The sequence below is a fragment of the Microcaecilia unicolor genome, chromosome 5 (assembly GCF_901765095.1).
Source record: "Microcaecilia unicolor chromosome 5, aMicUni1.1, whole genome shotgun sequence".
NCBI classification, from domain to species: domain Eukaryota; kingdom Metazoa; phylum Chordata; class Amphibia; order Gymnophiona; family Siphonopidae; genus Microcaecilia; species Microcaecilia unicolor.
The window spans coordinates 83,417,411-83,445,102 of NC_044035.1; the positions used below are offsets into that span (position 1 = coordinate 83,417,411).

Here is a 27,692-nt window from a genome sequence, read left to right on the forward strand (position 1 = left end):
TTTCTTTCCTCTAGATCCTCCAGACCGTTCAAGACGCTTGGGTTATGCACTCCTACCAACAGAGGGAGACTGAGAACACTACAACTTCTTATACAACTAGCCTGTGCAGACCTTCTACTAACCAGTAAAACAGTAGCAAAGCAGAGGAACAAAACACCTCCACCTAAACAAAACCACTGAATCCACACTCAGATCTCCTCCCCTTAAGACGGGGGAATTAAACTGCAGATGGGCACAAACAGTACCACAAACTGCCCTTACTAAAACTCCAGGACCCAAATCACAAGAGCTACTAGAAATTATCAGCAACTGAAGACTAAAGAAAATATCATACTGAACTGTCCGATACACTGGTTGGGCTCTGGTTGGGCTCTTGAACGGTCTGCAGGATCTAGAGGAAAGAAAATTAGCAGGTAAGGCCTAATTTCACCTTCCTCAGCAATCCTCCAGACCGTTCAAGACGCTTGGGATGTACCAAAGCAGTAAACTCATCTAAGGGTGGGACCTGCGAAGCCCAGAGGACAGGACTGCAGCTCTAAAACTGGCATCCTCCCTTGCCTGTACATCCACTCTAATGTTTGACACAAAAATGCAGGGAGGACTACACCGCCGCTCTACAAATGTCCACCGGTAGAACAAAACTACTCTCTGCCCAAGAAGCCGCCATCACCCTAGTGGAATGTGCTTTGAGCCCCACCGGCACCGTACGGCCACACAATATGTAAGCCGAAGAGATGGCATCCTTCAACCACCGAGCTATAGATGCCTTAGAAGCAGCCGCTCCCTTCTTGGGCCCCCCAGGAAGGACAAATAACCTGTCCGAAGACCTGAATTCCTCCGATCTGCACAAGTAAACCTTCAACACTCTGCGCACATCCAATTTCGCCAAACAAGATGAGAAGCATCCCCGTCCGGTCCCCCAAGACCGACAACAAAATCACCCGACATGAAAGGAGGATACCACCTTAGGCAAAAACTAAGGGACTGGACGCAGCGAAACCTTTTCCTTAGAAAACCACTGAAACGGAGGCCTACATGAAAGAGCCTGAAGTTCCGAAATCCTGCGAGCCGACGATATAGCTACCAAAAAGACCACCTTCATAGTAAGGTCTTTTATCGAACAAGACTCCAAGGGCTCAAAAGGAGAACCCGCCAAAGAGACAAGAACGATATTAAGATCCCACTGAGGAACTACCGGCCGCTGACGACGAAGCAACTTCACCCCTCTCAAAAAACGGACCACATCCGGGGAAGACGCAACCGGCCTGCCCTGCACCCTACACCGAAAACATGCCAAAGCAGCCTGCTGCATCTTCAAAGATGACAATGAAAGGCCCTTCTCAAAACCATCCTGCAAGAAATCTAAAATGCACGACACAGAAGCTGTCGAAGGGACACACGCCCGGTCCCCACACCAATCTTCAAATATGCACCACACACGCACATAGGCCAAAGATGTCGCACGTTTGCGAGACTGCAGCATCGTCTGAATCACCTGAGGAGAAAACCCTTTCCTTCTCAACCGTTCCCTCTCAAGGGCCACACCGTAAGAGAGAACCGAGCCGGATCCAGCATGACAATTGGACCCAGACACAACAGCACTGAGCCCCCCAGCCGCAGAGGCTCGCCTTCAAACAGGCGCATCAGATCCCCGAACCACGGCCGACACGGCCAATTCGGAGCCACCAACACCACCGGACCCGCATGACATTCTACCCTCTGTAGGACTCGACCTATCAAGGGCCATGGGGGAAATACATACAGCAACACCCACTGAGGTCACGGAAGGACCAACGCATCGATCCCTTCCGCTTGCGGATCCCGATGCCAACTGAAATACCGAGGAACCTGAGCATTCTGTGCCAACGCCATGAGATCCACTACTGGAATTCCCCACTTTAGAACTATCTGGTCGAACACTGACTGGTGCAGAGACCATTCTCCGGGGTCCAACATGCGTCTGCTTCGAAAATCCGCGTTCACGCTGTCCACCCCGGCCCTGTGCGCCGCCAAAATCTGCACTAGATGCCTTTCCGCCCAACTCATGAGCAGAGCCGTCTCAATTGCCAACCGCGGGCTCTTTGTACCGCCCTGATTGACATACGCTACCCGCTGTCGGACATGACTCTTACCGCCTTTCCGACCACACTTGAGCGAAACACCAGAGCTAGCCGAATCTCCCTTGTCTCCAACCGGTTGATAGACCACTGAGCTTCCTCCGTCGACCACCTCCCCTGCGCGGACCGACCGAGACACTGAGCTCCCCAGCCCAGCAGACTGGCATCCGTTACCAGAATCACCCACCGAGGAGGTTCCAACAGCATGCCCTTTTTCTGATGGGACGGGAACAGCCATCACTGGAGACTGCACCGAGGAGCCCCCCTCAATGGCAACCGCAACTCCAAACTGTGTACCTGGGGAGACCACCGGGACAACAGAGCCGCCTGAAGCTCACGCATATGCGCCCTGACCCATGGTACTACCTCTATTGTCGCTGCCATGAGGCCCAGAACCTGAAGGTGTATTCGAACCGTCGGACTCTGAACGGACAACAACAGCCGGACCTGCTGCTGAAGAGAGGCGATCCGAGAATCCGGCAGAAACACACGACCCACTGCCGTGTCGAACCACACTCCCAAGTACTCCAGACTCCGCGATGACTACATTCACTACCCATCCGAGCGATTCCAGAAACGCGACCACCTGAGCCTTCGCCGCAACACTGTGAGCCCTAGACTTCGCCCGGATCAACCAGTCGTCCAGATACGGATGCACCAGAATTCCCTGCCTCTGCAATGCAGCTACCACCACCACCACCATTATCTTGGAGAAGGTGCATGGAGCCGTTGCCAGACCAAAATGCAGAGCATAGAACGGAAAGTGCCTACCTAAAACTGCAAAACGAAGGAAACGCTGATGGGCCTCGCACGTGCAGATACGCTTCCGTGAGATCCAGTGACATGAGAAATTCTCCCTAACGAACAGCCACTATGACCGAGCGCAGAGTCTCCATGTGGAAGGATGGCACCTTGAGCGCCCCATTGACCCTCTTGAGATCTAAAATGGGTCGAAACTGGTCCTCCTTCTTCGGCACCTCAAAGTAAATGGAACAACAACCCATTCCCTGCTCATGCCGAGGAACGGGTACCACAGCTCCCAACTGGATTAAGCGACCCAGAGTCTCTTGAATAGCCTTTAACGTGACTCGAGAGTGACAAGGAGAGGAAAGAAACAGATCCGGCAGCGGGTGCTCGAACTCGAGCGCATAATCATCACGAACGACCTCCAGCACCCACTGAAGTAATTTGGGTTCACCCCTGATAAAACAGACGAAGTTGCACCTCGACTTTCACCAGAGGCTGGACCCGCCGACCTCCTCGACGACTCCCTCGAAAGGACTGCTTCCGCTGGAAAAAAAGGCTTTTAGAAGGCGATACAAATCTGCCCGGCCTGTACTGCCTCGCGTCCTTAAACCAACCTCTAGCCGAACCACCTCAGGCCGTAACTCCGGCAACCGTGAGACCTTGGTATCCCCAAGACCACTCATCAGTTTATCGAAGTCCTCTCCAAACAACATAGAACCTTTGAAAGGTAGAGAACACAACTTTGCTTTAGAGGCCGCATCTGCCACCCAGTCCCTAAGCCAAAGAGCCCTGCGAGCCGTCACCGCCAGAGCCATATTCTTAGCTGAAGCCCTTAGCAAATCATAAAGGGTGTCCGCCAAAAACGAAGACCCCCATCTCCAATTTGGCCAGATCCTGAACCAAACCAGTCCTAACACAGGCTCATCCAAGAGCTTCTCCGCCCAATGGAAACAAGCTGTCTACCAAGCCCACACACACACAGAGGTTTGCAAGGCCAAAGCCGACAAAAAGCTGCGCTTCAGAAAGGACTCTAGCTTCCTATCCTGAGAATCCCGTAAGGCTGTACCCGCCATCCACCGGAATGGCCGTAGGCTTAGTAACCGCCGTAACCACCGCATCCACAGTAGGTGGTTTCAGCAGGGCCAAATCTTCCGGAGGCAAGGGATTCAGCCGCGCCATAGCCCTAGACACCTTACAAGCAGCCTCCAGCACAGACCATTCCTGAAAAACCATGTCTCTTATGTCTGAATTCATGGGAAAGGAACGGGAGGCTCTCCGAATCCCCTTAACCAAGGGATCTACCTGGGGTCCCTCCGCAGAGGGAGTGGCCGCCGGAGCAAACTTCAAAGTAGAGCTCACCTGATCAATGAGCTCTAACAACTTCTCCTTATGAAAAATGCGAACCACTGAAGAATCTTCCCCAGGCCTTAGCCCATCCTGATCCTCAGAAGAGATCCTCCTCTCCTGGGTCACTCCAAACCTCTGACCCAGGCAGAGAAAGTATCTCCATAGGCTCCGAAATACCCACCCGCAGGCGCTTAACTGCCACTGAGCTAGCAGTCTCCGGGGAACAAACAGCCTGAGAGGGGCCAGCTCTCCAGGCATTATACAGAGACCAAACAAACTCAGGAGGGAAACCAGACCCCCCCCCCCCCCCGACGCTGCTGAAGCCCCAACACTTCCCGTAGTCTCCGCAACGGACCCCCCTCGCTCCCGAGGCGGCAGATCCATCGTGCAATCCGCAGCTAAACTAGGCGCGCTTCCCGCCACACTCGGGTTCCCCGGCGCCGGTATGGAACGTGTGGCAAAAGGGCCACGCTTCCCGCCAAAAACAGCTCCATTGAGGCCGACCCGGGACACACAGCCAAAATGGCCGCGTTTCCCCGCAAAAACCGGTCCCGCCGTTGCCAGCCCAGAATGTGCGGTCAAATCGCCGCCCAACACCTCCGCTGACTCAAGGGAAAGCACGGGGGGCAAGAGCGCTGACAGCGTAGGCTCCCCACAAAATTTACATGGGCCACCTTTCACTTCAACGCCGCGCTTCGCACAAAACCGACACCTCACCAGCTTAGATATAATGGCCGCGAACACAATAAAAACAAACAGTTGCTTTGTGCTCTAATAGGCAAAACCACCTAAGGCAAGAACGCCCTTGAAGACATTTTATCTCTGGACTGCCACAAGAACAGCCAAAATAGCCGCCTTTTAAAAACTTTTTTTTTTAAACCTCGTTGCTGATGCCTAAACGCCTCAAGGGTACAGAACGAGGACTGTAGCCGAGGTCAAGCAGTCCTCCAGAGGAAGAGCACAGGGGGAGGGACCCGGCCACCCGGGTGTGACACCCCACAGGGAATAAGAAGCCCCTTAGGACTTACACCCTGTAATAAAGATCCAAGTGTGGCTTCTCTAACATTTACAACCCAACCTAGAAACCCCAAATGGGCCTACCAGACTGAGTACACTGGACCAGTGACGAATAAGGTGTGTGAGCCTGAACAGCAGCACCACCACCACTGAGGTCTAATACAAGATTAATATAATGGGGGCTTATCCAGACTTTCTAACAGGAAAACCCTTTGTAAAAAAAATCCTCTATGAAGGATCTCCTGTGCTGAACCTGCTCTCCCCCCCCCCCCCCCCCTCCAAAGAAGCAGAGTCAACACTAATATCATTCAAAGCTGAGCTCCCTCTGTGGTGCACCTTATTCACTCCTTGTGAATGTTAGATATTGCTACTGCTTTTTCCAATTGTGCTATGTTCTCTTTTAGGCACATCTGTGCTGATCCTGCTCTCCCAATTAATGGGACCCAGGCTCTGGTATCATTCTAAGATGAGCTTCCTCTGAGGCACACCTAAGGAGCAGGACATGCTCCATTGTGCACTCCTTCCTTCCTGCAAGCAGGAGTGTGTGTACTTGCTTAGCCACATCTCTTGCTGTGGATAAGCCTTGTGGCTTTCTTATTCTGTATAATACTTCTTTCCAGAAAAGGTTTGCTTAATATACCCAGCCAAGGTCTGCATTTACCCCATCACACAGAGCTAACCCAAAGGCATGGGGAACCTCTCGCCCACCAGTGCTACATTCAGAGATTCCATGAGAATGTTCTGGGAAGTAGTCCAAGGAAATGGCTGCGAAGTGGCCACCATTCCCCCACCCCCACAAATTCTGAAAGCTTTGTAGACCATGTGGAACAAGAGGGTACATAGGAGATGCAAAAATCACCCCCCTCCCCAACGTGGCTGCTGAGTCTACCCCAAGCAAAGGGGGGTCGGCAACAGTACTGATGCGCTGGCTCAATTGACACGCTGGTGCCCACTACCCACCTACCACAGTGGTGCCATGATTCCCTCCATAAACACCTCCCCAAGCTGCAGAGAGCCTCTCTCTGGGCTGACAGGAACACTGGGCTCTAACGGATACCTGGCAAACAACTAAGGGGGGGGGAGGGGGAGAAGAGCAGCGTAGAACTGAAAGGGAAAGCGAATGCTACATACCTGTAGAAGGTATTCTCCGAGGACAGCAGGCTGATTGTTCTCACTGATGGGGTGACGTCCACGGCAGCCCCTCCAATCGGAAACTTCACTAGCAAAGTCCTTTGCTAGCCCTCGCGCGCCCGCGCGCACCGCGCATGCGCGGCCGTCTTCCCGCCCGAAACCGGCTCGAGCCGGCCAGTCCAGTATGTAGCAAGACAATACACTTCAAGGGAAGACACAACTCCAAAGGGGAGGCGGGCGGGTTGGTGAGAACAATCAGCCTGCTGTCCTCGGAGAATACCTTCTACAGGTATGTAGCATTCGCTTTCTCCGAGGACAAGCAGGCTGCTTGTTCTCACTGATGGGGTATCCCTAGCCCCCAGGCTCACTCAAAACAACAACATTGGTCAATTGGGCCTCGCAACGGCGAGGACATAACTGAGATTGACCTAAAAAATTTACCAACTAACTGAGAGTGTAGCCTGGAACAGAACAAACAGGGCCCTCGGGGGGTGGAGTTGGATCCTAAAGCCCAAACAGGTTCTGAAGAACTGACTGCCCGAACCGACTGTCGCGTCGGGTATCCTGCTGCAGGCAGTAATGAGATGTGAATGTGTGGACAGATGACCACGTCGCAGCTTTGCAAATTTCTTCAATGGAGGCTGACTTCAAGTGGGCTACCGACGCAGCCATGGCTCTAACATTATGAGCCGTGACATGACCCTCAAGAGCCAGCCCCGCCTGGGCGTAAGTGAAGGAAATGCAATCTGCTAGCCAATTGGATATGGTGCGTTTCCCTACAGCCACTCCCCTCCTATTGGGGTCAAAAGAAACAAACAATTGGGCGGACTGTCTGGTGGGCTGTGTCCGCTCCAGGTAGAAGGCCAATGCTCTCTTGCAGTCCAATGTGTGCAGCTGACGTTCAGCAGGGCAGGAATGAGGACGGGGAAAGAATGTTGGCAAGACAATTGACTGGTTCAGATGGAACTCCGACACGACCTTTGGCAGAAACTTAGGGTGAGTGCGGAGGACTACTCTGTTGTGATGAAATTTGGTGTAAGGGGCCTGGGCTACCAGGGCCTGAAGCTCACTGACTCTACGAGCCGAAGTAACTGCCACCAAGAAAATGACCTTCCAGGTCAAGTACTTCGGATGGCAGGAATTCAGTGGCTCAAAAGGAGGTTTCATCAGCTGGGTGAGAACGACATTGAGATCCCATGACACTGTAGGAGGCTTGACAGGGGGCTTTGACAAAAGCAAACCTCTCATGAAGCGAACAACTAAAGGCTGTCCTGAGATCGGCTTACCTTCCACTTGGTAATGGTATGCACTGATTGCACTAAGGTGAACCCTTACGGAGTTGGTCTTCAGACCAGACTCAGACAAGTGCAGAAGGTATTCAAGCAGGGTCTGTGTAGGACAAGAGCGAGGATCTAGGGCCTTGCTGTCACACCAGACGGCAAACCTCCTCCAATGAAAGAAGTAACTTCTCTTAGTGGAGTCTTTCCTGGAAGCAAGCAAGATGCGAGAGACACCCTCTGGCAGACCCAAAGAGGCAAAGTCTACGCCCTCAACATCCAGGCCGTGAGAGCCAGGGACTGGAGGTTGGGATGCAGAAGAGCCCCGTCGTCCTGCGTGATGAGGGTCGGAAAACACTCCAATCTCCACGGTTCTTCGGAGGATAACTCCAGAAGAAGAGGGAACCAGATCTGACGCGGCCAAAAGGGAGCAATCAGAATCATGGTGCCTCGGTCTTGCTTGAGTTTCAACAAAGTCTTCCCCACCAGAGGTATGGGAGGATAAGCATACAGCAGACCTTCCCCCCAATCCAGGAGGAAGGCATCCGACGCCAGTCTGCCGTGGGCCTGAAGCCTGGAACAGAACTGAGGGACCTTGTGGTTCACTTGAGATGCGAAGAGATCCACCAGGGGGGTGCCCCACGCCTGGAAGATCTGACGCACCACACGGGAATTGAGCGACCACTCGTGAGGTTGCATAATCCTGCTCAACCTGTCGGCCAGACAGTTGTTTACGCCTGCCAGATATGTGGCTTGGAGCACCATGCCCTGACGGCAAGCCCAGAGCCACATGCTGACGGCTTCCTGACACAGGGGGCGAGATCCGGTGCCCCCCTGCTTGTTGACATAGTACATGGCAACCTGATTGTCTGTCTGAATTTGGATAATTTGGTGGGACAGCCGATCTCTGAAAGCCTTCAGAGCGTTCCAGATCGCTCGCAACTCCAGAAGATTGATCTGTAGATCGCGTTCTTGGAGGGACCAACTTCCTTGGGTGCGAAGCCCATCGACATGAGCTCCCCATCCCAGGAGAGACGCATCCGTGGTCAGCACTTTTTGTGGCTGAGGAATTTGGAAGGGACGTCCCAGAGTCAAATTGGAGCAAATCGTCCACCAACACAGGGATTCGAGAAAACTCGTGGACAGGTGGATCACGTCCTCTAGACCCCTAGCGGCCTGATACCACTGGGAGGCTAGGGTCCATTGAGCAGATCTCATGTGAAGGCGGGCCATGGGAGTCACATGAACTGTGGAGGCCATGTGGCCCAGCAATCTCAACATCTGCCGAGCTGTGATCTGCTGGGATGCTCGCACCCGCGAGACGAGGGACAACAAGTTGTTGGCTCTCGTCTCTGGGAGATAGGCACGAGCCGTCCGAGAATCCAGCAGGGCTCCGATGAATTCGAGTTTCTGCACTGGGAGAAGATGGGACTTTGGGTAATTTATCACAAACCCCAGAAGCTCCAGGAGGCGAATAGTCATCTGCATGGACTGCAGGGCTCCTGCCTCGGATGTGTTCTTCACCAGCCAATCGTCGAGATATGGGAACACGTGCACCCCCAGCCTGCGAAGCGCCGCTGCTACCACAGCTAGGCATTTTGTGAACACCCTGGGCGCGGAGGCGAGCCCAAAGGGTAGCACACAGTACTGGAAGTGGCGTGTGCCCAGCTGAAATCGCAGATACTGTGAGCTGGCAGTATCGGGATGTGTGTGTAGGCATCCTTCAAGTCCAGAGAGCATAGCCAATCGTTTTGCTGAATCATGGGGAGAAGGGTGCCCAGGGAAAGCATCCTGAACTTTTCTTTTACGAGATATTTGTTCAGGGCCCTTAGGTCTAGGATGGGACGCATCCCCCCTGTTTTCTTTTCCACAAGGAAGTACCTGGAATAGAATCCCAGCCCTTCTTGCCCGGATGGCACGGGCTCGACCGCATTGGCGCTGAGAAGGGCGGAGAGTTCCTCTGCAAGTACCTGCTTGTGCTGGAAGCTGTAGGACTGAGCTCCCGGAGGACAATTTGGAGGTTTTGAGGCCAAATTGAGGGTGTATCCTTGCCGGACTATTTGGAGAACCCACTGATCGGAGGTTATGAGAGGCCACCTTTGGTGAAAAGCTTTCAACCTCCCTCCGACAGGCAGGTCGCCCGGCACTGACACTTGGATGTCGGCTATGCTCTGCTGGAGCCAGTCAAAAGCTCGCCCCTTGCTTTTGCTGGGGAGCCGCGGGGCCTTGCTGAGTCGCACGCTGCTGACGAGAGCGAGCGCGCTGGGGCTTAGCCTGGGCCGCAGGCTGTCGGGAAGGAGGATTGTACCTACGCTTGCCAGAAGTATAGGGAACAGTCTTCCTTCCCCCGAAAAATCGTCTACCTGTAGAGGTAGAAGCTGAAGGCTGCCGGCGGGCGAACTTGTCGAATGCGGTGTCCCGCTGGTGGAGAGACTACCACCTGTTCGACTTTTTCGCCAAAAATGTTATCCGCATGGCAAGGCGAGTCCGCAATCCGCTGCTGGAGTCTATTCTCCAGGTCGGCGGCACGCAGCCATGAGAGCCTGCGCATCACCACACCTTGAGCAGCGGCCCTGGACGCAACATCAAAAGTGTCATAAACTCCTCTGGCCAGGAATTTTCTGCACGCCTTCAGCTGCCTGACCACCTCCTGAAAAGGCTTGGCTTGCTCAGGGGGAAGAGCATCAACCAAGCCCGCCAACTGCCGCACATTGTTCCGCATATGTATGCTCGTGTAGAGCTGGTAGGACTGGATCTTGGACACGAGCATAGAGGAATGGTAGGCCTTCCTCCCAAAGGAGTCTAAGGTTCTAGCGTCCTTGCCCGGGGGCGCCGAAGCATGTTCCCTAGAACTCTTAGCCTTCTTTAGGGCCAAATCCACAACTCCAGAGTCATGAGGCAACTGAGTGCGCCTCAGCTCTGGGTCCCCATGGATCCGGTACTGGGACTCGATCTTCTTGGGAATGTGGGGATTAGTTAATGGCTTGGTCCAGTTCGCAAGCAATGTCTTCTTCAGGACATGGTGCAAGGGAACAGTGGACGCTTCCTTAGGTGGAGAAGGATAGTCCAGGAGCTCAAACATTTCAGCCCTGGGCTCGTCCTCCACAACCACCGGGAAGGGGATGGCCGTAGACATCTCCCGGACAAAGGAAGCGAAAGACAGACTCTCGGGAGGAGAAAGCTGTCTCTCAGGAGAGGGAGTGGGATCAGACGGAAGACCCTCAGACTCCTCGTCAGAGAAATATCTGGGATCTTCCTCTTCCTCCCACGAGGCCTCACCCTCGGTGTCAGACACAAGTTCCCGGACCTGTGTCTGCAACCTCGCCCTACTCGACTCCGTGGAACCCCGTCCACGATGGGGGCGTCGAGAGGTAGACTCCCTTGCCCGCATCGGCGAAGCTCCCTCCGCCGACGTGGTCGGGGAGCCTTCCTGGGAGGTGGCCGCGGTCGGCACCGCACGCGGGTACCGACGTCGGGGACCTCAACCTGGGCGATGGGCCAGCCGGCGCCACGCTCGACGGTACCGGAGGCGCAAGCACCGCCGGTACCGGAGGGGTAGGGCGCAACAGCTCTCCCAGAATCTCTGGGAGAACGGCCCGGAGGCTCTCGTTTAGAGTGGCTGCAGAGAAAGGCTGAGAGGTCGATGCAGGCGTCGACGTCAGTACCTGTTCCGGGCGTGGAGGCTGTTCCGGGCTGTCCAGAGCGGAGCGCATCGACACCTCTTGAACAGAGGGTGAGCGGTCCTCTCGGTGCCGATGCCTGCTGGGTGCCGAATCCCTCGGCGACCCAGAGCTCTCGGTGCCGACACGGGGAGGAGACCGGTGTCGATGCTTCTTCGATTTCTTCCGAAGCATGTCACCGGAGCTCCCCGGCACCGACGAGGACGTCGAATCCATCCGTCGCTTCCTCGGGGCCGAGACTGAAGAAGGTCGATCTCGGGGGGGCTGTAGCGCAGGAGCCCTCAGGGTAGGCGGAGACCCACCCGAGGGCTCACCGCCACCAGCAGGGGAATGGACAGCCCTCACCTGCACTCCACCCGATGCACCACCGTCCGACGACATCAGCAGACGAGGTCCTGGTACCACCGACGTCGATGCAGCTATCCGATGTCTCGGCGCCGATGCAGAGGCCCGATGCCTCGATGCACTCGATGCAGGGGCGGCCGAGGAAGACGGTCTGGACGCTGACGACGTCGATGCACTCGAAGATCCCGGTGCCGATGCCGACGAAGAGTCCGAGAACAACACGTTCCACTGGGCTAGTCTCGCTACCTGAGTCCGCCTTTGAAGCAGGGAACACAGACTGCAGTTCTGAGGGCGGTGCTCGGCCCCCAGACACTGAAGACACGACGAGTGTCGATCAGTGAGCGAGATAACCCGGGCGCACTGGGTGCACTTCTTGAAGCCGCTGGAAGGCTTCGATGTCATGGGCGGAAAAATCACGCCGGCGAAATCAAAAGCCGAAATGGCGAAAATTGAAGCACCAAAATTTAGAGGGAGAAAAATCTCGACCGAGGCCAAAAAGAGGCCTACCCCGACGACGAAAGAAAACTTACCGGGGCAAAAAGCTGGAAGTACGGGGAGGATTTACACGAAACCCGGCGGGGGGTTTCCGGAGCACTTCCCGACTAAGAGAAACTTTCCCGAAGGAAAAAAACACGCTCAAATAAATTGGACGCGCGAGGTCGACTTTCCGGGGCTCGACACGGCGAAAACACGACCGTACCGAGTGCGGACAAAAGAAGACTGGCCGGCTCGAGCCGGTTTCGGGCGGGAAGACGGCCGCGCATGCGCGGTGCGCGCGGGCGCGCGAGGGCTAGCAAAGGACTTTGCTAGTGAAGTTTCCGATTGGAGGGGCTGCCGTGGACGTCACCCCATCAGTGAGAACAAGCAGCCTGCTTGTCCTCGGAGAATGGAAGATTAGTAGACTTTTTTTTTTTTTTTTTTTTTTTTTAATTGCTGCAGAACAGCAGGGGGGATAGTGTACCACCACCACCCCCCCTCCCCCACTGGCAAGGACTCTGGGGGGGACTGATGCTAAGTACCACTTTAAGCAGTAGTTTACAGGCTACACTTGGGAGTGATTAACACCTCCTATCTCAAGTGAGTTAAGGTCTCTGGACTGAACCCTAGGAGAAAAGGATGTTAGGCTTGACCATGAATGCAGACTGTGGGACTGCGCCCTGGGAAGCTACACCATAAACCTGCAGAACCAGCCAAGACAAACCTGTACCATCTGCTTAGGTAGGAAAATATCGGAGTGTGCCGGACCTCACCACCACTTATAGCAGTGATGTTACTGGACTAGTTCAAGTATCTCCATCTGCTGGTCAGAAAGGACAAAACCCACTTGTCTGGAGTGGTATAACAATTTATATACTCTAGTAATAAGTCTATTTTGTAAAAGAAATAGGCTCATTGCAAGGAAACATCCATTTTTCAGAGCAGTATAATATACATCTGGCCAGCACTCCTCAGAAGTGGAAAATTTCAACATGCAACCCAGTTTTTTCTTCCACAGAAAGCACACATAAAATTGGATTACTTTCTGCACATGAAAGAAGAGATGCCAATTTAAAAAGTCTTGATCTTAGAATTCACTTATGAGTTCGGCAAGTATTACCTTCTGGGCTACTGCAGAAAACTTGAGCACATTTAGCGTCTCATCATATGAAGACGCAGACTGACTGATGTTCACAATTGTGCAGATTTTACCTTTACCACAAAAGAAACTTTGCAGGTAATGGGTGAGCTTGCTTTCTCGAAAAGGCACATGCTGCTGCAACCTAAAACATATGAGATGAATTTTTAGACATGAAAAGTCATAAGTTATCATGAATGCTCCTGCTGTGTTATCACTGAATTACTTTTACACTTGTCCAAGAATGAATATCAAAGCAGAAATAAGACATTTTGTAGTATCAATGTGGTTAAAAGCTTCAGTTCACCTCATTCATTTGATATGCCACTCACAAAATACCAAAGCGCTTTACAATGAAACTAAAAAAAACATTTCTTACAATGTATAAATAATTACAGAATAGACGTAAAAACTAAAGAAAATTGAAAGACTAAAAACCTAAAAATAAAAATACAAACTTTAACGATGACAATTTAAAAAAAAAATCAAATTAAACTTTAAAATATGACCTGTGCTATATTATATAACAAACCATATATCACAATTATAATCTTCAGCATAGAAGAATCCAATCTCAGCATCTGGTGAAAGGTTAAAAACCATCCTCAAACTACATTACACAATATCCTCAAAAGCTTGTCTTTAAAAAAGATTTTAGCTTAGATATAGACAGAATAAGTAATGTTGATCTTCATATCTATGAGAACTCTTCCAGAGGGTAAGGAGCTTGAAAAACAAAGGCCAAGCACCAAATATATTCCAGGTGTATTTTTTTGGTATTAATTTTATAACATTTCTATTACAAGAAAATAATTACATCATCGCATAACTTTAAAAAAAGGAGAGGAAATCTCAAAGTCAAACACCAACAATTCACAAGTCCCCATTTATTCAATGGAATTTGCATTGAATATCATTGTTTTATTCTGTTTGAGGGTTTTCTGCATTTATTGATTTTATGTTTATATGCTGAGAGAAAGTTTGCTTAAATCTGTGGAATATAATTTGCTAAATTAATAAAACCAAAGGAGTACATTATTTTTACTAAGAGCAAATCAAAACCAGATTACATGATCCTTCTCTAATTGAACCAACAAAACCAAAGGTCTTCTTTCAAGAGATACCTACTTTGATTGTTGGCTGTTCTTCAGTGCATTAATACATTTGCCAAGAATTAATAAAGAAGTGTTAATGTTCCCACTTTCTTTCAACCTGTGGCCTTCATTCTGTGTCTTAGTACATCGTTCAGAACCAGCCAGATCACACAATGACAACCTGAAAATAGAGCATAATGGTTTTGAGTAGAATGCACCTATGAAAACAACTAGTAAGAATGATTTAGATGTCACACATCACTTACTCACTAATTCTTGTCACACGGGGACCATCAGCATCCTCTATTCTTAACAACCGGATGGTAAATATGCTGTGACTGTAGGAAGCATAATATTTAAAATAGCATTAATCATCCCAACTCTGCAGTAGAAATCTAATGGGTTTAAATTTGAATGTCATTTTACAAAGTACCACTGAAGCTAAATTCTATAGATGAAACAATTTTATTCCATACTACAGAAACGCATAAAATATACCCAGCAAGCACCCTTCCTATTTTTACGACTTTCTCTCTCCACATCATTCTGGAATAACCTTCATTTGGTTATAGACAAGGTTCCAGTATAACGAATGATACATACCTGTAGCAGGTGTTCTCCGAGGACAGCAGGCTGATTGTTCTCATGACTGGGTTGACGTCCACGGCAGCCCCCACCAACCGGAAGAAAACTTCGCGGGCGGTCCCGCACGCAGGGCACGCCCACCGCGCATGCGCTACCGTTCCCGCTCAGTTGAATGACAAGCAAAGGAATGAGTAAAAAATGCAACTCCAAAGGGGAGGAGGGAGGGTAGGTGAGAACAATCAGCCTGCTGTCCTCGGAGAACACCTGCTACAGGTATGTATCATTCGCTTTCTCCGAGGACAAGCAGGCTGCTTGTTCTCACGACTGGGGTATCCCTAGCTCTCAGGCTCACTCAAGACAAGAACCCAGGTCAATTGAACCTCGCAACGGCGAGGGCATAACAGAAATTGACCTACGAAGAACAACTAACAGTGCAGCCTGAACAGAACAAATCGGGTCCTGGAGGGTGGAGTTGGATTCAAACCCCAAACAGATTCTGCAGCACCGACTGCCCGAACTGACTGTCGCGTCGGGTATCCTGCTGGAGGCAGTAATGATGTGAATGTATGGGCAGATGACCACGTCGCAGCCTTGCAAATCTCTTCAATAGTGGCTGATTTCAAGTGGGCCACTGATGCTGCCATGGCTCTAACACTATGAGCCGTGACATGACCGTCAAGAGCAAGCCCGGCCTGGGCGTAAGTGAAGGAAATGCAATCTGTTAGCCAATTGGAGATGGTGCATTTCCCGACAGCGACCCCCTTCCTATTGGGGTCGAAAGAAACAAACAATTGGGCGGACTGTCTGTGGGGTTGTGTCCGCTCCAGATAGAAGGCCAACGCTCACTTCCAGTCCAATGTGTGCAACTGACGTTCAGCAGGGCGGGTATGTGGTCTGGGAAAGAATGTTGGCAAGACAATTGACTGGTTAAGATGGAACTCAGACACCACCTTTGGCAGGAACTTAGGGTGAGTGCGGAGTACTACTCTGTTATGATGAAATTTAGTATAAGAAGCATGAGCTACCAGGGCTTGCAGCTCACTGACTCTACGAGCTGAAGTAACTGCCACAAAGAAAATGACCTTCCAGGTCAAGTACTTCAGATGGCAGGAATTCAGTGGCTCAAAAGGAGGTTTCATCAGCTGGGTGAGGACGACGTTGAGATCCCATGACACTGCAGGAGGCTTGACAGGGGGCTTTGACAAAAGCAAGCCTCTCATGAATCGAACGACTAAAGGCTCTCCAGAGATGGCTTTACCCTCTACATGATGATGGTAAGCACTAATCGCACTAAGGTGATTCCTTACTGAGTTAGTCTTGAGGCCAGACTCTGATAAGTGCAGAAGGTATTCAAGCAGGTTCTGTGCAGGACAAGAGCGAGGTTCTAGGGCCTTGTTCTCACATCAGACAACAAACCTCCTCCACTTAAAAAAGTAACTCTTTAGTGGAATCCTTTCTAGAGGCAAGCAAGACCTGGGAGACACCCTCAGACAGACCCAACAAAGCAAAGTCTACGCCCTCAACATCCAGGCCGTGAGAGCCAGAGACTGAAGGTTGAGGTGCAGAAGCGCTCCGTCGTTCTGCGAAATGAGAGTCGGAAAACACTCCAATCTCCACGGTTCTTCGGAGGACAACTCCAGAAGTAGAGGGAACCAGATCTGATGGGGCCAAAAGGGCGCTATCAGAATCATGGTGCCGTGGTCTTGCTTGAGCTTCAGTAAGGTCTTCCCCACCAAAGGTATGGGAGGATAAGCATACAGGAGGCCGGTCCCCCAATGGAGGACAGAGACAGCTTGTGGTTGGTCTGAGAGGCGAAAAGATCCATTGAGGGGGTGCCCCATTCTCGGAAGATCTTGCGTACCACTCTGGAATGAAGCGACCACTCGTGCGGTTGCATGACTCTGCTCAGTCTGTCAGCCAGACTGTTGTTTATGCCTGCCAGGTATGTGGCTTGGAGAAGCATACCGAACTGGCAAGCCCAACGCCACATCCCGACGGCTTCCTGACACAGGGGGCGGGATCCGGTGCCCCCCTGCTTGTTGATGTAATACATTGCAACTTGATTGTCTGTCCGAATTTGGATGATTTGGTAGGACAGCCGATATCTGAAAGCCTTCAGCGCGTTCCAGACCGCTCGGAGCTCCAGGAGGTTGATCTGAAGATCTTGTTCCTGAAGGGACCACTGACCCTAGGTGTGGAGTCCATCGACATGACCTCCCCACCCCAGGCGAGATGCATCTGTCGTCAGCACTTTCGTGGGCTGCGGAAGTTGGAATAGACGTCCCAGGGTCAAATTGGTCCAAATGGTCCACCAGTGCAGCGAAGTGCGGCAACTGATGGACAGACGGATGACATCCTCTAGATTCCCGGTAGCTTGACACCACTGGGAAGCTAGGGTCCATTGAGCAGGTCTCATGTGAAGGCGAGCCATAGGAGTCACATGAACCGTGGAGGCCATATGACCCAAGAGTCTCAACATCTGCCGAGCTGTGACCTGCTGAGACGCTCTGGTCTGAGAGGCAAGGGATCGAAGGTTCTGCGCCCTTGCTTCGGGAAGAAAGGCCTGAGCCGTCTGAGAATTCAGCAGCGCTCCTATGAATTCCAGAGATTGGACTGGCTGGAGATGGGACTTCGGGTAATTTATCACAAACCTCAGCAGCTCCAGAAGGTGAATAGTGCACTGCATGGACCGAAGAGCTCCTGCCTCTGAGGTGCTCTTGACCAACCAATCGTCGAGATACGGGAACACATGCACTCCCAGCTTGCGTAGATACGCCGCAACCACCACGAGACACTTCGTGAACACCCGTGGTGCAGAGGCGAGCCCAAAGGGCAGCACACAATACTGAAAGTGACGTGTCCCCAGACGGAATCGGAGATACTGTCTGTGAGCTGGCAGTATCGGGATGTGAGTGTAAGCGTCCTTTAAATCCAGGGAACCTAGCCAATCGTCTTTCTGAATCATTGGTAGAAGGGTGTCCAAGGAAAGCATCCTGAACTTCTCTTTGACCAGGTATTTGTTCAGGCCTCTCAGGTCTAGGATGGGGTGCATCCCCCCTGTTTTCTTTTCCACAAGGAAGTACCAGGAATAGAATCCCTGCCCTTCCTGCCCGGGTGGCATGGGCTCGACCGCATTGGCGCTGAGAAGGGCGGAGAGTTCCTCTGCAAGTACCTGCCTGTGATGGGAGCTGAAGGATTGGGCTCCCGGTGGGCAATTTGGTGGAATGGAGGCCAAATTCAGGGTGTATCCGCACCGCACTATTTGGAGAACCCACTGGTCGGAGGTTACCAGAGGCCACCTTTGGTGAAAAACTTTCAACCTCCCCCCGACCGGCAGGTCGTCCGGTACGGACACTTTGATGGCGGCTATGTTCCCATGGATCCAGTCAAAAGCCCGTCCCCGGCTTTTGCTGTGGAGGCGCAGGGGGCTGCTTAGGCGCACGCAGTTGACGGGAACGAGCGTGCTGGGACTGTCCCTCAGCCTGAGGAGGCCTTCGAGCCAGCTGGGTGTACCTACGCTTGCTGTAGGCGTAGGGTGCAGCCTGCCTGGCCCGGGAAAAACGTCCACCTGCAGAGGTGGATGCTGAAGGCGCCCGGTGGGAGAGCTTGTCGAGAGCGGTTTCCCGCTGGTGTAGTTGGTCCACCAAATGCTCGACCTTCTCGCCAAAAATGTTATCCCCCCCGGCAAGGGACATCCGCCAGTCGCTGCTGGGTGCGGTTGTCCAGGTCAGAGGCACGCAGCCAGGAGAGTCTGCGCATCACTATACCTTGGGCCGCAGCTCGGGATGCCACATCACAGGTGACCTAGATACCCCTGGACAGGAACTTTCTGCACGTCTTCAGCTGCCTGACCACCTCCTGAAAAGGCCTGGACTGCTCCGGGGGGAGCTTGTCGACCAGGTCCGCCAGTTGCCTCACATTGTTCCGCATATGAATGCTCGTGTAGAGCTGGTATGACTGGATGCGGGTCACGAGCATGGAAGATTGGTAGGCCTTCCTCCCAAACGAGTCCAGAGTGCGAGACTCCCGCCCCGGGGGCGCCGAAGCGGTATCCCTCGAACTCCGTGCTCTCGAGAGCAGAGTCCACGACCGCAGAGTCATGAGGCAATTGGGACCGCATCAACTCTGGGTCAGAGTGGATCCTGTATTGGGACTCCGCTTTCTTGGGGATGGTGGGGTTAGATAATGGTTTCAGCCAGTTCCGAAGCAGTGTCTCTTTGAGGACATTGTGCAACGGCACCGTGGAAGACTCTCTAGGTGGTGATGTATAGTCGAGGACCTCGAGCATCTCAGCCCTCGGCTCATCCACAGAGACCACGGGGAAGGGAATGCAAATAGACATATCCCTGACGAAGGAGGCAAAGGAGAGGCTCTCAGGGGGCGAGAGCTTCCTCTCCTGTGAAGGAGTGGGGTCGGAGGGAAGGCCCACAGACTCCTCTGAGGAGAAATATCTGGGGTCCTCCTCCTCCCCCCACGAGGCCTCTTCCTCGGTGTCAGACATGAGCTCTTGCAGCTCAGACCTCAACCGGGCCCATCTCAACTGCGAAGAACCACGTCCTCAGTGATGGCGTCGAGCGGTAGACTCCCGCGCCGGCAGGGATGAAGCTCCCTCCATCGATGTCGACGGGGAATCCACCTATGTGGCGGTTGACACCGGCGCCGCAAGCGGCATTGGCGTCGAAGGCCTCGGCATCGGGCTACAGCACGCCGGCGCCTCCATCAACGGCGCCGGGGGCGCAAGCACCTCCGGTGCCGGCAGAGCCTGGCACATCAGCCCTTCCAAAATCCCCGGAAGGATGGCTCAGAGGCACTCGTCCAGGCCCACTGTCGGGAAAGGCAGGGGGGCCGGTGTGGGTGCCGGAAGCTGTTCGGGTCCAGGAGACGGTACCGAAGCACCTGTGGACTGGCGCAGCGACACCTCTTTAACCGAGGGGGAACGCTCCTCTCGGCACTGCCGCTTCCTCGGCGTGGAGTCCTCCCTCGAGGTGCCGGAGCTGGCAGTTCCGTGCGCCGTGGGCGACCGACGGTGCTTCTTGGCTTTTTCGGTGCCCGTCATCAGCGCTCGGCGACAGAGATGAAGAGGAGGTAGAACCCCCCCGGCCTCGAGGAATCGGATCCGACAGGGTTTGGTCCCGATGGCCCTGGGTAGAGGGAGTGGCCGGGGCCGCTGTCACCGGCAGGCCAACGATACCTGTAATCCTGGAGTCGGTGCCAATTTCGTCGACATTGGTACCGAAGACCCGGCCGTCGCCACCGATGCTGTCGAAGGGCCGGCGCAAGTTCCGAAAAGACAGTCCCGAAGAACTTGCCTCGCCACCTGTGTCCGCTTCCTTAAGCCGAGACACAAGGTGCACGTCTTGGTATTATGCTCCGGGCCGAGGCACTGGAGGCACCAAGCGTGAGTATCGGTTTGCGAGATCTGCCGGCCGCACTGACCACACTTCTTGAATCCGCTCGGGACCTTCGAGGACATTGACAGAAAAATCGCGTCGGCAAAGTCAAAGTCGTCGATGGTGGCGGTGAAAAAGCACACCCGAAAAATAAAACAACTGCGCGGCCACAAGGCCGCAACGAAGCGCGCTTGCGGCTAAGAACGACGAGGACACTTTTTTTTTTTTTAATCAAAAAAAGAGATAAGCGAACACGTACGCGAAAGAGAAAAAAACCGCAGCTAGGCCACAAACCGGTTTCCGGGGCTGACAGAGAGAGAGACAGTAACACGTCTCTCCAGCGCGGAATAGAAAAAAAACTGAGCGGGAAGACGGCCGCGCATGCGCGGTGGGCATGCCCTGCATGCGGGACCGCCCGCAAAGTTTTCCTCCGGTTGGTGGGAGCTGCCGTGGACGTCAACCCAGTCGTGAGAACAAGCAGCCTGCTTGTCCTCGGAGAAAGTGTCTTACTTGGCATTTAAATTCCAGATCTTAAAAAAAAAAATAAAAAACGAAACACACTGCTATGTTGACCAACTTATATTTATTTATTTTTAACACTTGCAAAGTGGAGGAATAATATGGTTTGCCTGATAGCTGGATCCATTTGAAGAATTTGGGTAACAAAATCTCTCTACTATGATTGATCAGCCAGACTTGGTCTCTTATTGCACCCAGTTTCTAGAATTCGGCTACTTGGCTTCACTTTTTTTATAGACTTTAAAGAACTTTGCTCTGTGTGGCCTGTTAGGTCTGAAGAGATTTTGGGAACAAGAGTTTGGGCACACTATCTAGGGCAGTGATGGCGAACCTTTCAGAGTCTGAGTGCCCAAACAGCAACCCAAAATCTAATTATTTATCGCAAAGTGCCAACAGGGCAATTTAACAGGTGGTGCATTCGCCCCTCCCCCCCCCTCCCTCCAAATTTTAAAAGTCATCTATCTTACCTTGTCGGGGTTAGGGCGCCAGCATGCAGGCTTGGCTCGGTGTTTAGCTCCGTTTTCCCTTCTCTCTCTCAGCTCTGGCCCCGCCCTTGTGGAAACAGGAAATGAGGGTGGGACCAGAGCTGAGAGAGAGAGAGAGAAGGGAAAACGGAACTAAGCACCGAACCTGCGGGCTGCCGCCCTAACCCCGATGAGGTAAAGTAGATGACTTTTAAAATTCGGAGAAAGGGGGCCTGGAACTTGAAGGGAGGAGGGAACGAACTTCCGGTGGGCGAGGCGACAGCGTGCGTGCACCATAGATTCACCATCACTGATCTAGGTGAAGGAACGGGATCAGTTTTGGCAACAAGTTTCCCACACTTCTACATTTGTTTCATTGTCTCAGTCATTGTATTTTTTGTTGCATCGAGTTTATTAGACCTACTTAAGCTGCAATTTATTCTCTCCAATATCCAGCTTATGTTGGCCATGTCAGAAAGAGTCAGGTACTCAAGTCATAATGCTGTATAGACGTACATCTTTACGGCACTACTAGAGTTCAGTTTTAGCCACCATTAGGTCCATACTAGGCTTGGACTTTAGTGTTACATATAAAACTATTCTAAAATCAAAAGTTTTACAATGCTTCTCTGATGCAGTCTCTTGTTTTTGTTTTATATTCTGACATCTATTGAACTTAAAATTATTCTGAACAATTGGAAAGAATTGGTTCAGGTTTCCTACCATAAATGGTGGGCAATGATATGACTAACCTAACATTTTGAAGCTTATATTGCAAAGAAAAATCCAGTTGGTTTGTCAAATTTACTGAGAAATGGTCTCTGTTGTGTCAATATATTACTACTACTACTATTTAGCATTTCTATAGCGCTACAAGGCGTACGCAGCGCTGCACAAACATAGAAGACAGTCCCTGCTCAAAGAGCTTACAATCTAATAGACAAAAATAAAGTAAGCAAATCAAATCAATTAATGTGTACAGGAAGGAGGAGAGGAGGGTAGGTGGAGGCGAGTGGTTACGAGTCAAAAGCAATGTTAAAGAGGTGGGCTTTCAGTCTAGATTTAAAGGTGGCCAAGAATGGGGCAAGACATAGGGGCTCAGGAAGTTTATTCCAGGCGTAGGGTGCAGCGAGACAGAAGGCGCGAAGTCTGGAGTTGGCAGTAGTGCAGAAGGGAACAGATAAGAAGGATTTATCCATGGAGCGGAGTGCATAGGAAGGGGTGTAGGGAAGGACGAGTGTGGAGAGATACTGGGGAGCAGCAGAATGAGTACATTTATAGGTTAGTAGAAGAAGTTTGAACAGGATGCGAAAACGGATAGGGAGCCAGTGAAGCGACTTAAGGAGAGGGGTAGTATGAGTAAAGCGACCCTGGCGGAAGACAAGACGGGCAGCAGAGTTTTGAACCAATTGGAGAGGTGACTAAGTGGGAGGCCAGCAAGAAGCAGATTGCAGTAGTCTAAGCGAGAAGAAGTGACAAGGGTGTGGATGAGGGTTTTGGTAGAGTGCTCGGAAAGAAAGGGGCGGATTTTACGGATGTTGTAAAGAAAGAAACGACAGGTCTTGGCGATCTGCTGGATATGAGCAGAGAAAGAGAGAGAAGAGTCAAAGATGACCCCAAGGTTTCGAGCTGAGGAGACAGGGAGAATGAGAGAGCCATCAACAGAAATAGAAAACAGGGGAGGTGGGTTTGGCGGGAAAAATGAGCTCGGTTTTGGTCACGTTTAATTTCAGGTGGCATTGAGACATCCAGACAGCAATGTCAGACAAGCACGCTGAAACTTTGGTTTGGATGCAAGGTTAGATATCAGGGGTAGAAAGGTAGATTTGGGAGTCATCAGCATAGAGATGGTAGGAAAAGCCATGGGATGAGATTAATGAACCAAGGGAAGAAGTGTAGATAGAAAAGAGGAGGGGACCAAGAACAGAACCCTGAGGTATGCCGACTGGCAGAGGGATAGAAGTAGAAGAGGATCCACCAGAGTGAACATTAAAGGTGCGGAGGGAGAGGTAGGAAGAGAACCAGGAAAGGACAGAGCCCTGGAATCCAAGTGAGGACAGGGTATCGATAAGTATGCTGTGATCGACAGTGCCAAAAGCAGCGGAAAGATCAAGAAGAATAAGGATGGAATATTGACTTCTGGATTTAGCCAGTAATAGGTCATTGGAGACTTTAGTAAGCGCAGTTTCGGTTGAGTGGAGAGGGCGAAAACCAGATTGTAGTGGGTCAAGAATAGCATGTGAGGAGAGAAAATCAAGGCAGCGGCGCTGAACAGCATGCTCAAGTAATTTGGAGAGAAATGGGAGGGAGATGGGTCGGTAATTAGAGGGACAAGTAGGGTCGAGTGAAGGCTTAAGGAGAGGTGTGACCACAGCATATTTAAAGGCAGCAGGGACAGTTGCAGTGGAAAGTGAGAGGTTGAGAATGTGACAGATAAAAGGAATAAGAGCAGGAGAGATGGCATTAAGAAGGTGGGTGGGAATGGGATCAGAGGAACAGGTGGTACATTTCCTCAATAGTAACTTCAGGAAAGGAGGAAAGGGAATGAGGGGAAGGAGTGAGAGGGGAACGACTAGTGGAGGGAGAGGTGGCGAGGTAGAGAATGCAAGGTTTATCTTTTGAACCTTGTCGTGAAAGAATTCAGCAAGGGTCTGAGGAGATAATGAAGGGGGAGTTGGGGGAGGGGCACCTTGAAGCGAGAGTTCAATGTGGTGAAGAGAAGTCGAGGGTGAGAGCCAAGAGAGTTAGTCAGTTGGATATAATAATCCTGTTTGGCGCGTAAAAGAGCAGATTGGAAGGAGGTCAGCATGAACTTAAAGAGTAAGAAATCAGCAAGGGCCCCGAGATTTCCGCCAGAGGCGTTCGGCGGAGCGGGTACAGGAACGTAGGTAGCGGATATTAGAAGTCAGCCAAGGTTGGGGTTTCGTACGCCTTATAGGGCGGGTCATCAAAGGTGCAAGAGTGTCTAAGGCAGATGACAGAATATTGTTGTAAGAAGAAACAACCTCGTTGACAGACGTGGATGGTGCCACAGTCTCGATCGACAAAAACACACAATGATGGTTCATTAAGGACATCCTGAAGTTGCAACTGGGATATGAGGTCCCTGAACTTTTAGATATAGACAGCAAGTTAAATTTTAGTTTCTTTTGGTTTTGAATTTCAAATGCCTTCATTTATTTTTCAGTATCATGTCTTATTCAATTAGTTTGCATAGCTGAGAAACTATTAGTGTTGGGCATCTTTTTATATACTTTTTTTATGTGAGTACTAGCATTAACATATCACACAGTGTAGCTTCTTTGCATATTGCTATGACAGTCATTTATGCAGCGCAGTCAGTGTGTGAGCTCCATTGTGGTGTTGATGAAACAACCGGGTATAATTTTTTTTTCTTTTTTTAATACCTAATCATTTCTTGTTGGGAAATCTCAATAGATGGCACATTTTTAAATATACAGAAGATAACCACAAAAGGGGAGGACTAGGGAGGTGGGTGCTGCAAGGGTGGAGTAGTGTAGACAACAGGACATGTCACTTCGATTATTGGAAAAGTAATGGAAGCGATGCTGAAGGAAAGGATAGTGAATTTCCTGGAAGAAAATGAGTTGCAAGATCCGAGACAACATGGTTTTACCAAAGGGAAATCGTGCCAAACGAATCTCATTGAATTCTTTGATTGGGTGACCGGAGAATTGAACCGTGGACGTGCTATAGACGAAATCTACTTAGATTTCAGCAAGGCTTTTGACACGGTTCCCCACAGGAGGCTCTTAAATAAACTGGATAGGTTGAAGATAGGACCCAAAGTGGTTAACTGGATTAGGAACTGGTTGACGGACAGGCACCAGAGGGTGGTGGTGAATGGAGTTCGCTCGGAGGAAGGTGAGTAGTGGAGTGCCTCAGGGATCGGTGCTGGAGCCGATTCTGTTCAATATATTTGTGAGTGACATTGCCGAAGGGTTAGAAGGTAAAGTTTGCCTATTTGCGGATGATACTAAGATTTGTAACACAGTGGACACCCCGGAGAGAGTGGAAAACATGAAAAAGGATCTGAAAAAGCTAGAAGAATGGTCTAAGGTTTGGCAATTAAAAATCAATGCGAAGAAATGCAAAGTGAAGCACTTAGGGAGTAGAAATCCAAGAGAGGCATATGTGTTAGGCGGTGAGAGTCTGCTAGGTACGGAAGGGGAGAAGGATCTTGGTGTGATAGTATCTGAGGATGTGAAGGCGATGAAACAGTGTGACAAGGCGGTGGCCGTAGCTAGAAGGTTACTAGGCTGTATAGAGAGGTGTGACCAGCAGAAGAAAAGAGGTGTTGATGCCCCTGTACAAGTCGTTGGTGAGGCCCCACCTGGAGTATTGTGTTCAGTTTTGGAGGTCGTATCTTGCTAAGGATGTAAAAAGAATTGAAGCGGTGCAAAGAAAAGCTACGAGGATGGTATGGGATTTGCGTTACAAGACGTACGAGGAGAGACTTGCTGACCTGACCATGTATACCCTGGAGGAAAGGAGGAACAGGGGTGATATGATACAGACATTCAAATATTTGAAAGGTATTAATCCGCAAACAAACCTTTTCCGGAGATGGGAAGGAGGTAGAACGAGAGGGCATGAAATGAGATTGAAGGGGCAGACTCAAGAAGAATGTCAGGAAGTATTTTTTCACGGAGAAGGTGGTGGATGCTTGGAATGCCCTCCCGCGGGAAGTGGTGGAGATGAAAACGGTAATGGAATTCAAACATGCATGGGATAAACATAAAGGACTCCTGTGCAGAAAGAAGAGATCCTCAGGAGCTTAGCCTAGAATGGGTGGCAGAGCTGGTGGTTGGGAGGCGGGGCTAGTGCTGGGCAGACTTATACGGTCTGTGCCAGGGCTGGTGGTTGGGCGGCGGGGATAGTGCTGGGCAGACTTATACGGTCTGTGCCAGAGCCGGTGTGGGAGGCAGGGATAGTGCTGGGCAGACTTATACAGTCTGTGCCAGAGCTGGTGGTGGGAGGCGGGACTGGTAGTTGGGAGGCGAGGATAGTGCTGGGCAGACTTATACGGTCTGTGCCCTGAAGAGGACAGTACAAATAAAAAACTAGCACATATGAATTTATCTTCTTGGGCAGACTGGATGGACCGTGCAGGTCTTTCTGCCGTCATCTACTATGTTACTATGTTATGTCCAGAAAGGAACACATGGGCGATGAAGATTTTAAAAACACGTTTATTCTATAAAATAAGCACTGTGTTTTGGCTATGATGCCTGCATCAGGAGTCTCAACGAATCAAAGACGGTAAAAACGCCTTGTGGTTCTGAGCATCAATAAAGTGAAAACAGTCTCTTGTGGAGAAAAAGTCCAGATTCTTTGAATCGTACTGACAAGGCAGCAAGAAGAAATGGCATGCACTAGCCTGCTTCATAGTTTGCTGTCTGGAAATGGCGCCAATTTCAAAGAAGTCTGTTGTATGTGCACTATTTGACTAAAATAAAATGACGTGGAGGGGCATAATCGAACGGGGTGCCCAAGTTTTCCTGAGGGCGTTCTCGCAGGACATACTACTACTACTACTATTTAACATTTCTAAAGCGCTACTAGGGTTACGCAGCGCTGTACAATTTAACATGGAAGGACAGTCCCTGCTCAAGGAGCTCACAATCTAAAAGAGGAGCGGGGAAAACCCGTATTACCGAAACAAGATGGGCGGCCATCTTTTGTTTCGATAATACGGTCGTGGACGCCCAAATCTCCACATTTAGGTCGACCTTAGAGATGGTCATCCCTGGTTTTCAGCGATACTGAAAACCGAGGATGCCCATCTCAAACAACCAAATCCAAGCCATTTGGTCATGGGAGGAGCCAGCATTCGTAGTGCACTGATCCCCCTCACATGCCAGGACACCAACTGGGCACCCTAGGAAGCACTGCAATGGACTTCACAAATTGCTCCCAGGTGTATAGCTCCCTTACCTTGGGTGCTGAGCCCCCCAAAAACCACTACCCACAACTGTACAACACTACCATAGCCCTAAGGGGTGAAGGAGGGCACCTCAATGTGGGTACAGTGGGTTTCTGGTGGGTTTTGAAGGGCTCACATTTACCACCACAAGTGTAACAGGAAGTAGGGGGATGGGCCTGGGTCAGCCTGCCTGAAGTGCACCGCACCCAATAAAACTGCTCCAGGGACCTACATACTGCTGTCAGGGAGCTGGGTATGACATTTGAGGCTGGAATAGAGGCTGGCAAAAAATATTTTAAAAGTTAGTGACCACTGGGGGAGTAAGGGGAGGTCATCTCCGATTCCCTCTGGTGGTTATCTGGTCAGTTCAAGCACCTTTTTGAGACTTGGTCACAAGAAAAAATGGACCAAGTAAAA

General features: G+C 51.1%; 1 protein-coding gene across 2 annotated transcripts in view; it reads right to left on the reverse strand.

Annotated features, from left to right (window-relative positions):
- The window catches only part of KIF20B (kinesin family member 20B), a 274,317-nt gene that overhangs the window by 168,302 nt on the left and 78,323 nt on the right, over positions 1-27,692 (reverse strand). For both annotated transcript variants that reach the window (XM_030203051.1, XM_030203052.1), the window contains exons 10-12: positions 14,637-14,708; positions 14,405-14,551; positions 13,259-13,421 (exon numbers count right to left, since the gene is read on the reverse strand). In XM_030203051.1, coding sequence (XP_030058911.1) covers positions 13,259-13,421; positions 14,405-14,551; positions 14,637-14,708 — 382 coding nt within the window. The remainder of the gene's footprint in view (positions 1-13,258; positions 13,422-14,404; positions 14,552-14,636; positions 14,709-27,692) is intronic.